The 13173-nt window shown below is 42.4% G+C and overlaps 1 protein-coding gene across 1 annotated transcript in view; it reads right to left on the bottom strand.

Moving 5' to 3' along the window:
- NOC2L (NOC2 like nucleolar associated transcriptional repressor) overlaps positions 1-10584 on the bottom strand; it is a 71223-nt gene extending 60639 nt beyond the window's left edge. Inside the window, exons 1-3 of the mRNA XM_081201485.1 lie at positions 10436-10584; positions 8713-8892; positions 6340-6541 (exon numbers count right to left, since the gene is read on the bottom strand). Coding sequence (XP_081057611.1) covers positions 6340-6541; positions 8713-8892; positions 10436-10455 — 402 coding nt within the window. The 5' untranslated portion in view covers positions 10456-10584. The remainder of the gene's footprint in view (positions 1-6339; positions 6542-8712; positions 8893-10435) is intronic.
- Positions 10585-13173: the final 2589 nt, after the last annotated feature.

Below are 13173 nucleotides of genomic sequence, written 5' to 3'. Positions count from 1 at the left end.
ACCACAAATTAATTGCATTTTCAGGATTGAAAACCTCCAGGTTGGGGCCATTCATCTGGATCATTAGTAAGTCGTCAACGATAGTCACAAGCGGACTATTCCAAATGTCTGTTTTAATCAGATTTAACTGGTTAAAGCCCCTCTCACATTCTGCAGTACTAAGTGGGAGAACCTGCAAAAAGTTCAAAACTTTACATATATTAATATATGAATCAGAAGCTGTTGACTCTGCTTGAAGACGCTGCCAAGCTTCTTCACGTGATGACTCTCTTATTCCGAGCCCACACTTTAAAATCCTGATATTCCTCCATGATGGCTTCCTTGTCAACTTTTACATTGATAGGCAATGCTTGCATCAGTTCACTCAATTCTTTTTCTCCATGGTTACTTGTAGACGAGTCCCTTTCACCGACTGGCTCGGGTACATTGCATGGGTCAAATATTTCCACATTTCGTAGAACTTTTGTCATTTCTGATACTGTCCAATCATTTGTCTATTCCTTCCACAATTGAACTCAGCAAGACACGTCAATCTTCCTCAAAGCACTCAATTTCACTTGCACTACGAACAATTTTCACACCTCTGTACACTAACACACCGTCTTCCAATTGCACAGTACTTTCAAATTTTCGCAGCTGAGGGCCACTTCCTTTCACCATCCTCCGCAGCCTTTCTCTTGCTGAAGCCAAACTGATTTCAACATCATTAACCGACACACACTTTCTCTGAAATGCCTCAGATAGTCTCGCGAGTGTGTTTGAAACATCGTGCATAAGAAACAAAAACCTTACAAACCGTTCTGACTTCAAACACTCCAAGTACTGCTTCAGTTCTGACTCTGCACCAGAACCACTCACAATCTGCTCCAAATCTGCCACCACTAGTGGGAGATTGTTTGCTAATGCCTTCACAACACGGTTCTTTGACTGCAACCAGCTAGTTCTGCGAATACCTATGTGGCGAAGCGCTTTTTCGCTCAGTACTTCATCGATATCTTTCAGCACCTTCGCTCTTTCAGGACGACTGTAGTAAAATGTGTATATACCACACACATCTTCGGCGGCCCTAGCAAATTTTACACACTTGAAGGCATTGCCTATCGCAAGCTCCAGTCGGTGAGCTACACAGTGCACTGCCACTAAACCTGGACAGTTGTCCTGGAACTGTTTTGCTGCGCCAGACACAGTCCCCATATTAGCACCGGCCCCATCGAAACTTATCACCGTTAGCTTGCTTTTCCAGTCGGGTACGTAGTCACGGAGAACTGACTCGATTGTACGTGTCCCACCTGTTGCATTCTCACTAGCACATTCCCTAATGGCTCCATAACTGCACTTCAGTCCACCTTCAAATATATAATAAAAGTAAATTATGTCAGCTGCGACAGCCAACCTATCCGTTGAGCCGTCAGCCAAAATCCCAAAGAACTCTGCTTTACTCAATTTGTCCCTGAGGTCCAGACGCAGGCTTTCGGCAATGTAATGCACGATCTGTTTTGCCGCCTTGTCATCCATGTGCGCCTCACCTAGTCTTATACCAATCTTCCTCAGGAGTGCACATTATCATTGGGAAGAGCTCAAATGAAAGGTTCTCCTTTGCAACGAAGTATGCAATGTTGAACAGCTTCTCCACCTTCATGCGCAAATCACTGTCCATTGTTTTTAATGTCTGTGCCATTGGGCTTGACTTGGCATATTCATCTGCTTGGTGAGCAGCAGATGTACCATGTTTTCTTATCTGAAAAAGTTAAGAAAAATGAAATTATTATTATTATTATTATTATTATTATTATTATTATTATTATTATTATCATCATCATCATTCCTAAACCACTTTGAATTTTAAATTTAAAAAATCTCAAAGTCGTTTACTACACTTAAAAATATGGGTAGGCAAACTAAGGCCCGAGGGCTGGATCCGGCCCAATCGCCTTCTAAATCCGACCCGCAGACAGTCCGGGAATTAGCAAGTTTTTACATGAGTAGAATGTGTCATTTTATTTAAAATGCATCTCTGGGTTATCTGTGGGGTATAGGAATTAATTCATTTCCCCCCCCAAAAAATATAGTCCGGCCCCCCACAAGGTCTGAGGGACAGTGGACCAGCCCCCTGCTAAAAAAGTTTGCTGACCCCTGCTTTAAAACATCAAACAAAACAATCCAGGATAAAACATTACTGAACAGCACTTGTTTGCCTTTCTGCAGTCTATCTCTGCTCATGGTAGTACAGTGGTGCCCCGCAAGACGAATGCCTCGCAAGATGGAAAACTCGCTAGACGAAAGAGTTTTCCGTTTTGGAGGTGCTTCGCAAAACGAATCTCCTATGGGCTTGCTTCGCTTGCGAGTTCCTGCTGGTTTTTTCCCCTTTTCGCCCCCCTTTTTCTAAGCCGCTAAGCCGCTTATCAGCTGATCCGATAAGCCGTTAAGCCGCTAAAAGCCGCTAATCCGTCAATGGGCTTGCTTCGCAAGACGAAGAAACCGCTAGACGAAGAGAATCACAGAACGGATTCTTTTCGTCTTGCGAGGCACCACTGTAGGAGGAATGGCAATTCAATTCCAACAGCAAGTGAGGCTTGATGTGCAGCCTTTGGACAACCAGCCTTGGGGCTCCATGGGCTCTGAAACATCAGCCATGGGAGCCTGGTCCAATTACCCTGCTGGTGGTATCACAGACCCAGTCTCAGTCAGCTCCTCCTCTGCCAACTCTCTGAGCGCAAGGAAGACTCTCCAGGTCATTCATGAGAGAGAGAAAATGAAGAGTCCTGCCTGCCCCACATAGACTTTGTAAAAGTTTGTGGCATTATTAATTACAGATAAGAGCATGCTGCAATTTTTAAAACAGGAACAGATGAGACCATATGGGCAAGAAACAAATGAACAACCCCCCCCCAAAGCATTCACCACTTTTGTTTCATCAAAGAGATAGTAAAGCAGTAGGCTATTTGCCTGAATCCATGGAGTCTCGCAAGGATAATGTTGCACGAAAAACAGAAAGACAAAAAATAGAGGAGCTGTGCAGATATAGCACCCACCTCAGGCTATAATTCTTCATAGGTTTCCATCATTTTTGATGCAGTAGTAGAGCAGCAAGTTAAAACATATGCAAGCTAGGAGGTGTTTGTGCCTATGTCTGGTTTTAGCTGCAAAAGTAACTTGCAGCCTAATAATAACAATGAAAAAATGGTCATATTAAAATCTGCCACTGTTAATGGCTGATTTCCTCCTAGCTTTCCTGCAGCTGGAAGTTTGGCCATTAAGTACAACTTGCAACCACCAGCTGGTTGCAAGCACAACTTGAAACCAGTGACTGGTTAGTAACAAAGCTGCAGCCTTCTGGGTGATTGTACATATGCAATTAGCATGCGCAAAGTGAATACTCATGAATGTAAAAAGCGCTTTTATTTGTAGAACCTTCCTTAACATTGCAAACGGGTGTTAAGTGTCCAAGACTGGTGTGAAGCTGCTCTTAGTAGGGTGCATCCACACTATTATGGCCACAATTGCAAGTTTAGCTCTAGGGCTTTACTGGATGGTGTATTAAGAGTTTTGGATTTTTTACTTGAACAAGAGAGAGTAATGTGCCCAAAAGCAAACGTTTTAAGCCTAATCCTTATTCATGCCACAATGCATCCATAGCGATTCCACAAGTGCATCACTGTGCTGGTGGTACGTTGGAAGGTGGAAACATAGGAGAATGCAAATGACAACTGAATGAGTCCCATAGTTATGCCAAACAAGGATCCCTTCTCAGGAAAATTAAATAAAAAACCTTGTGCACCTTAAGTCAAATTTAAATATACAGTGGTACCTTGGGTTACATACGCTTCAGGTTACAGACTCCACTAACCCAGAAATAGTGCTTCAGGTTAAGAACTTTGCTTCAGGTTGAGAACAGAAATTGTGCTCTGGCGGCGTGGCAGCAGCAGGAGGCCCCATTAGCTAAAGTGGTGCTTCAGGTTAAGAACAGTTTCAGGTTAAGTACGGACCTCTGGAACGAATTAAGTACTTAACCTGAGGTACCACTGTACATTTGTTATACAAAAACATGGGGTTGACTTTAAAGTCCAACTTCCCATCAAGGGACCTAGCATCCCCTAAGTTCATTTTTTGGTCAGAGAATGAGTGGAGGGCAGGGACCAGGAGGCAAATGCAAGGCTGATCTTTACTGTTCTGTTTGCAAATGCAGAGAGGTGGGGAAGGAAGCCCAGAGCAGAAGTCTCTAACCAGCTCAAAGACACATGGAAATTGCCCAGCCCTTTAGCCAGGGACCACCCAAAAGCATCATGCAAAAGTCAAACAAATGGGTTGTGCATGTAAATCAGAGATCAAATTTCTCATCCCAAACATCCTTAAAAGTCTGTCAATCATAGATTAGGATACACGTTAATTGCTTTCCTGGAGAATTCTATTTAAATGCTGTTCTCATTTATCCATAGAGTCTATGGACAAAGAACTGTCTCCATTTACATAGCAGATACCCCTTTGTCAGGTCCATTTTTTAATAATATATATTTTGCAGAGGGCTGGCAGAAGTTAAACCATTTACAAGTTTGAGGTATTTGCAAGTGAAAAGAACTCAGCCAGTCTATATTGGGAAAGTTTTTATCAAGACCTTCCTGTTACCTATTTCGGAGGGTGTCTCACACTTCCACTGGAGGCTAAAAATACCCCTGCTTTTGACCTGTCTAAGTTATACCCACTAAAATAAATTGTCTCTTTTTCAAGGGGATATTTCCTAAATTGTTGAAGGTTGAAGGATTGGAATTTGGGGGGGGGGGGGGAGATAGGCTGCTAGGTGTTTGCACCTTAAAATTTGTGTAGCACATTCAAAGCACCACAATTAACAGGAAACTAAAGTACTAACTTAAAGATTTCAAAATATAGTTACAAAGGAGGTAACTATAGAATGTGCATTTAATAACGCAGAACCGCTAACAAAAAGAATCTTAAACATCTCAAAAGGAGACATTGCTAAAGGATATAATATATAATATAAACTGTACATTTAAAACAGCATAATTAACAAGAGAATAAAATACTATCATGAGCATAGAATATATCCTGCTTTTCACAGCATCTGGATCTTAAAGCAGCTTCTGGGCTCCCCATCCCTGAGAGTTTAAATCACTTAGTCCTCTTAAGTCAGATGTCACTCACTTCCTTTCATCACAAAACTGTCACATTTAGCAAATGTAGAAAATTGAATATGCAGAATAGAACTATAAACTCACCGTTTCATTATTAAATGTTGCACGGTCTTTCTCAAAACTTGCATCCTCGGCCTGGGAAAACTCTTTGCAGACACAGCATATCATAACATCAATAAAACATCTCCAGCCATGGACTTTCTTGCTCGCCTCCAAGGTCTTCCTCTTGGGTCCCACTGCCTTCCGAGGCCAGACAGGTGACAAGAGACAAGGCCTTTTCTGTCATGGCCTGTCTCCCATAATTCTCTGCCTCAAGAGGTGCAAATGGTGACACTGTGTTTTCTTCATAGCATCAAGAGTTCCCCTCCCTCCCCACTGGAGACTGAGGCTTCATGCCGCCATTTTGTTTTATCGTTGTGTGGTGTATTGTTTTACTGTGATCTGTTTTTAAGGAATCAATGCTTTCTAAATTGCCATTTTAAAATGTAGTTGTAGCCAACCAAATCCTACTCAGAGAACACCCGCTGAAATACATGGGCCTAAGACAGACAGCCCCATTCATTTCAGTGGGTGGTATTCAGCTAAGTTTTATTCAGCATAGACATGCTGAAATTAATGGACATAGCTTACACATTTTCATTAATTTCAATGGGTCTATTCCAAGTAACATTTAGCTGAGCACCACGCAATGGGTCTAACCTAAGTAAGGACTAACAGTGCATCAGTATTTTTTTTTACTTGTGGAAAGGCAGAGTTATTGTTTTGTTATTTTTTAACTATTTATTTCTGTTTTTACGTTGTATTTTTATATTGTGAATCACCCTGCAATCTTATGATGAAGGGCGGTATATAAGTCAAATAAATAAAATGATTAGTCACTTGTTACAAAAAACAAACAAACCTGTATCCAAACTCATGAAAAAGAGTCAAGATGAAGCAAAAAACATAACATAGAATGGCTTAAAACTAAGCCATTACAAAGACCCATAAACAGACCCATTTAAGCAGCAAAACCTTAGCAGCAGAAAGCAGGAATAAACTGAAATATTCACCATAATCTGTCAAATACCATGGGGAACAGATGGGCACTAAAATGATGTTAAGGGCGGCACTAGATGGACCTGATGCAACTGTCCAAGTGCATCACTGAAAATCAGCTTATATATGGTTTTTAAAAACAGAAACAAATCACCTCTAGTTTTTCAGGCAACACGTGAAGCCCATCCTCTTCATCAGAGCTATCGGAGGCATCAAAATTCAGCAGTGTGCGGTCGTTTTCTTCCAAGAATTTGTAAAATTCCGGATCCCGTTCCTTCAACCGGGAGAGCTGATCTTTGTGTTGGGAAGCCTTCCCTGTCTTCACTTTCCTGATCAGGGGAGAGGAATTGTGGTTTCTTTAAAATAAAATAAAGATCAAGAGCTGACTTTGAAAGTACAGAGATTTACAAACAATTGCTTATAACTCGGGTTAAGAACTTAATTTGTTCTGGAGGTCCATTCTTAACCTGAAACTGTTCTTAAACTTAGATTAGCTTCAACCAGAGCCAGGGCCTTTTCAGCACTGGCTCCGGCCTGGTGGAATGCTCTGCCTCATGAGACCAGGGCCCTGCAGAATCTGATTTCTTTCCGCAGGGCCTGTAAGACACAAGTTGTTCCGCCTGGCCTTTGGCTTGGAGCTAATTTGATTCCCTCCCCCTTTTTCTTTTTCCTTTCTCCTCCTGTGATGAGGCTGCATTTTAATGTATCAATATTTTAATGTTGCATTTTAATCTTGTTTTTAAGTTGTATTTATTCAACTTGTTTTTATTATTGCTTGTTAGCCGCCCTGAGCCCGGCATTCGCTGGGGAGGGTGGGGTATAAATTAAAATTATTATTATTATTAACCTGAGGCACCACTTTAGCTAATGGGGCCCCCGCTGCTGCTGCACCGCCAGAGCACGATTTCTGTTCTCATCCTCAAGCAAAGTTCTTAACTCAAGGTACTATTTCTGGGTTAGCGGAGTCTGTAACCTGAGCTACCACTGTACAATTTCAGGGGTTTGGCACACAACCGTTTGGAATTGTAACTAATTTAGGAAGAGCCTGGCTGCTGGATCAGGCCAAAGGCCCATCTAGTCCAGCATCCTGTTCTCACAGCAGCCAACCAGATGCTTATAGGGAACTTGCAAGCAAGACCCAAACACAGCAGTACTCTCCTGCCTCTAACTGCGCAGAAATAGCACAGTCATTGTGGCTAGAAGGCAACGATAGCCTCAATCTCCATGACTTTCTCTAATCCTCTTTTAAAGTTGGGGACCATCCCTGCCTCCTGGGAGATCAAATTCCATAGTCTATGTGCTGCACGGAGTACTTTTTAAAAATCTGCCCTGAACCTTCCAAGATTCAGCTTCACTGCATGTCCACGAGTTCTAGTGTTATGGGAGAGGCAGAAAGTATTTCCTCTACCCATGTCATGCATAATTTTATAATCTTGTGTCATGTCACCTCTTATTCGCCTTTCCTCTATCTTTTTTTAATTTCAGTGGGTCCCCTCTAAGTACATCTGAATACAGTCGTACCTTGGTTTTCAAACAGCTTAGTTCCCGAATGTTTTGGCTCCCAAACGCCGCAAAACCCAGAAGTGAGTGTTCCGGTTTGCGAACTATTTTTGGAAGCCGAACGTTCAGCGGGGCGTCCGCGGCTTCTGATTGGCTGCAGGAGCTTCCTGCAGCCAATCAGAAGCCGCGCTTTGGTTTCCAAATGTTTTGGAAGTCGAATGGACTTCCGGAATGGAAGCAGACACTTTTTATGACTTGGTGTGCTTTCATTACATATACAGCGGAACCATCATTTTCAAGACGACTCTTGTCACAAGGCTGGCAAATCTGGAACTATATTTGATAAATTTATAACGCTGATAAGTCTTTACTTGGGCTTTTTTTTTTACCCATGTGCAACTGCACTCATTCTACATGCCTATTTTATAGATTTGTTTTTCATCTTCTAATTTTCATCTGTTACTGTATTTGCTCTCTGTTTTACAGTGGTACCTCGGGTTACATACGCTTCAGGTTACAGACTCCGCTAACCCAGAAACAGTACCTCGGGTTAAGAACTTTGCTTCAGGATGAGAACAGAAATCGTGCTCCGGCAGCACGGCAGCAGGAGGCCCCATTAGCTAAAGTGGTGCTTCAGGTTAAGAACAGTTTCAAGTTAAGAACGGACCTCCGGAACGAATTAAGTACTTAACCCGAGGTACCCCTGTATATACATTATAAAATGGAAAAACAAAACATTATGGGGGGGGAAGCTCTGAGTAAACCGTAGTTGGATATCATTTATTTTATTTTTTATTTGAACAACTGATATACCCTCAAACTACAAGAGTCTCCAAGCGCTTTACAAAGATGCAATATATAAAATAAAAATTAGCTAAAACTATTACTCTAATGCACTGTACTTCACTGTATTTCAAATGTTTTTAAAACAAACAAACAAAAAATTGTGGTTTGTTTTGTACATTTCAAAATGTAATGAAAAGCATTTTAGAAAATTCTAAAAACAAGGAACATTTTCCTTTCTTACTTTTCCACAGCTTTTGATTTTAGCCCTCCTTTCTTCTTGACGGGGGCCTTCCCATTCTGGCTGAGCTTTTTATGAACCCCATCCTCTCTGGAATTCAAGGCTTCCTCCTGCAACTCGTCATCCGCGTCAGAATCAAATCCGGAAGTCAGGAACTCATCCACACTCAGCTCAGCGAGTTTTCTGTTCCCAGAGAGGCAAGGGACAAAATGGGTAAACAAAAGACGAAGAACAGAGTTTCAAAAAAGAATAGAGGTGTGAGCCTCACTGGAAAAATCTGCATTTCAGATGTCAAGAGCATCATCCAAGGACCATAGCTCAGGACTGAATGGCCACAGGCCTGGGCAAACTGAGGACTTTCCTACCTCATTCTTTCAGTTGCAATGGTCTGACTGCACTGCCTACTAATCATTATTTAGTAATTAAATGCATTTATTTAAATTATGTATATAACAACAATTGGTTGTAATGCATCTATAGGGTTTTATTCTGTCTGTCTGTTTGGTTTTAAGTCACTTTGGGTTGCTTTGGGCAAGAGAAAGCAACTAACAAATTTAAAGAACTGTGAGAGGACTTTCTGCTGTTCATCAGGCAATGGCTTTTTCCACCTGCCTTGCCCCACCTTTCAGTCCTAGCTAGGAGCTAGCTAGGAGCCTTTCCCAAACCATGACTTTTGAGAACAGCAGAAGCAGCTGGGAAGAGATAAATTCAAGGGTATTTTAAAACAATTAATTTTACAAGTTATGAATCCTTGTTTGTCAATTTGATCCTTTTACATGGTTTTGCATGTTTTGTGGTGTTTTATGCATTATGACTTGCAGTTATTTTTATTGATTATCGTTTAGCAATTGTATCAGATTAGTTTCTGGGTTCAATTCAAAGGGCTGGTTTTGACCTATAAAACCTTATGTGGCCCAGGACCCTGAATACTTCAAGTTGTTGTTTTAAACCGTTTTTAACATTGCATGTCAATGGCTGTAACCCACCCTGAAACCTAGTAAGAAGCCTGCGGGTCAGGCCAATGGCCCATATAGTTCAGCACTGTTTCTCAGGGGGGAAAAGAAAATAATTCCTACTGTGTTCAATGAAAAAAATCCCCAGCTTTTTAAAAAAAGTATATTACTTGTATTATTAGTGTTGTTGTTATTGATTTATTTGTATATCTCCTTATGGTCAAAGCAGATTCCTAAGCTAAGTATAAAACCCCAATTACATAAAGATTAAAATATGAGCACCTCTAATTAAAACACACGATATAAACAACTCCATAAACACTGATCGTGAAGACACACAAGTAACCAATTCCAATAAAAAGAGATCCAGGGATTAGAAGATGAGAAATTGTTCCATTAACTTCCCAGGTGTTCCTTGCAGCCCCCACGATTTTAGGGAAATCCGCAAACACGTGCAGGGGAAACGAATGAGAACTTCCATTACTCTCTTTCTCCATAGCCCGAATTACCGCAAACCATGCAAACCCTCCAAGGGGACAGTTGGGAGATATCTTGGGAGCGAACACATTTGCAAAGCTAAGGTGGGACCGGTCCGGTTTCAAAATGGAGGCGGGACCGCGTGATGAGATTCCTGCATTGCTTAAGGATTTGGGCTCGACGACCCTCGGGGATCCCTTCCAACTCTACCATTTTATGATACTGTGCATCTTCTAGAAAAAGAGCTAGCTCTGTTAAACGCCTGCGAGGCTACCTGGCTGCCAAGCCACACTCACCTCTTGCTGGAAGCGGCCATGCTTTGCGCTCGCGCCTCCGTCCGCTCCCAGCGGCAGCAACGTGGTCCGGGCACTTCCTCTCCCAAAATGCAACAGTAGCAAAGAGGAGGAGGAAGAAAGAGGAGGAGGAGACTGGGAGGGAAGCCGGCCCCGGTTGATCTTTAGGTTCACGGGCCCGGCGAGCGGAGGGAAAGAAACGGAATCAGGCTTTGAACAGGGCACGAAGCGGGCGGGCGCGTTTGCGCACACACATACCAAAAAAAAAAAAAAAAAAAAAAAACATTTCTGGGGAAATGTTGCACCGTTTAATTTCACAGCTTGGAGTTGTGTGCGCGCGCGGATGTGTCTTTTCTCGCACCCACCGCAGGCTCTTCTCTGAGATATTTAGAGGTGCCAAGCGACTGTTGCACGAATGATAGGAAACGGTGGGGACTCGCCCAAAGTAGAGCTTGAGAGATGTAATGACTGCTGTGCACAGCACGCATTCAAAGCACATCCCTTCTGCACCCAAAGAAGAATAGTTTGGACTTGATATCCCGCCTTTCACTACCCTTTAAGGAGTCTGAAAGCGGCTAGCAATCTCCTTTTCCCTTCCTCCCCCACAACAAACACTCTGTGAGGTGAAGCTGAGAGACTTCAGAGAAGTGTGACTAGCCCAAGGTCACCCAGCAGCTGCATGTGGAGGAGCGGGGAATTGAACCCAGTTCACCAGATTACGAGTCCACCGCTCTTAACCACTACACCACACTGGCTCTCTATTGGGGAGAGCCCATAGAATCCCGGGAACTGTTTACCCCTTGAAGAGCTACAGTTCCCAGCACCCTTAAGAAACTACAGTTCCCAGGGCTGGTGTGGGGGTAAGACGTGGATCTTCTAAAAGGCATGGGTAGGCAAACTAAGGCTCAGTTTGCCTTCTAAATCCGACCCACGGACGGTCAGCGTGTTTTTACATGAGTAGAATGCATGCTTTTATTTAAAATGCATCTCTGGATTATTTGTGGGGCACAGGAATTCGTTCATTTCCCCCCACAAAATATAGTCCAGCCCCACCAAGGTCTGAGGGACAGTGGACCAGCCCCCTGCTGACCCCTGTTCTAAGGAAACTGTAGCCCCGCACCTCCGAATATATAAGTGATCGATTTCTCCCTTTGAGAGTGGAAAAGGAAGTTGAGACTAAAATATATGGGAGATCTTGCTGCACTGGAAAAAGAAGCCCCTTTCTAGAGGAAGGACAGACATAGGAACATAGGAAGGCACCTTATACCAGCTCAGACCATTAGGGCCATCTATCTATGTTCTGTATTGTAAATACTGTACTGACTGGCTGTGGCTCTCCAGGGTTTAAAACAGACAGGAAGTCTCTCCCAGCAGATGAACCTGGCACCTTCTGCATGCAAAACAGAGGCTCTGCCACTGAGCTATGGCCCTACCCAGTGGGAGCACAGAGCAGTTGGCAATACTGTATCTCATAGGTCACACAATACAGAAAAAGGGGTTAACAACACTGAAACTACATATACAAAGCAACAGTGCTGGCAAGAAGGCTGGTTACATTTCAAAGGTATACAGTATAGGTGAAAAGATAATATGTTCACCTTGCTTGTGCCTGAGTAACGCCAACATGGGGCAGGGGGCAGCAAAAGGATGTGATTTAGGAGAGAGTTTCGTAATCAGAGGAGCCACTGCAGAGAATGCCCTGCCTTTCATCATCCCTTACCCAGCAGAAGCTAAATGGAGAATAACAACCAGGGCATCCCTTAGTGGATCTTAAATGACTGATAGGGCGGTACTTGGGGATATTTTTGTCCTTCTGCAAAACCTTGTGGTCTCCCTTGTGGCCTGCTGATATGTTCCACTTGTGTTTGGGTTGGTGCTGTTTTTGCTACATAAGGCTTGGCACTCACCATCTGGACATCAGAAATAGAGGGAATGGTGATACAGTACTTAGCATTTACATTTTGTCCACAAATGCTTATGCCACAATAAGTCTTTTAAAAAGTGCCCCAAGACTCTATTATCTTCCTGCTTTATTCCCCCCCCCCCCCGATACTTACAACAACCCTGCAAACTATTTATATTGCAGATATGGGATAGTGAAGGTGTGTATACACTGTACCTTTAAATCACATCCGAAGGACATTATTTCACTCAAAAAATTATGGGGACTGTAGTTTGTTATGGGTTGCTGGGTATTGTAATTTAGCGAGGAGTGAACTACAGTGCCCAGAATTCATTGAGGGAAAGAATATGCTCCAAATGTGCTTTAAAGTTATAGTGTGTACACAGCATGAGAAACAGTAGCCTACAGTCCAATCTTATGCATGCTTGTTTTGCAAATCTGTGGAGAAGAGGATTTATTGTACCTGTTTTTTACTCTGGAGAGAAGGTAGTATAATATTTATGCATGGAATTCTCTCCCAATAGATATTACCTTAGATCCCTCTTTGTTATCCTTCCACCAGCAAGTGAAGATCTTCCTATTCAGACAGGCCTTTAAAAACTAAGGTGCAGACGATGCTGATCACATTTCTAGTTCTGAATGTGTTCTGATATATTGTAATTATTTATTTTTAACATGTTTGTGTTTCTTACTTTGTATTTTATCATGTTTTTAAATGTTTTTGGCCACTTTGAATCTCAGTTTAGGATAAAAGTGGGGTATAAATATGTATAATAATAATAATAATTGTTTATATATTTTGGATGGATATGTAACTTTGGACCATATTAGTTTTTGG

Source organism: Podarcis bocagei (genome assembly GCF_964188305.1).
Source record: "Podarcis bocagei genome assembly, chromosome: 7".
NCBI classification, from domain to species: domain Eukaryota; kingdom Metazoa; phylum Chordata; class Lepidosauria; order Squamata; family Lacertidae; genus Podarcis; species Podarcis bocagei.
This window is presented reverse-complemented; position numbering and strand designations above follow the sequence as displayed.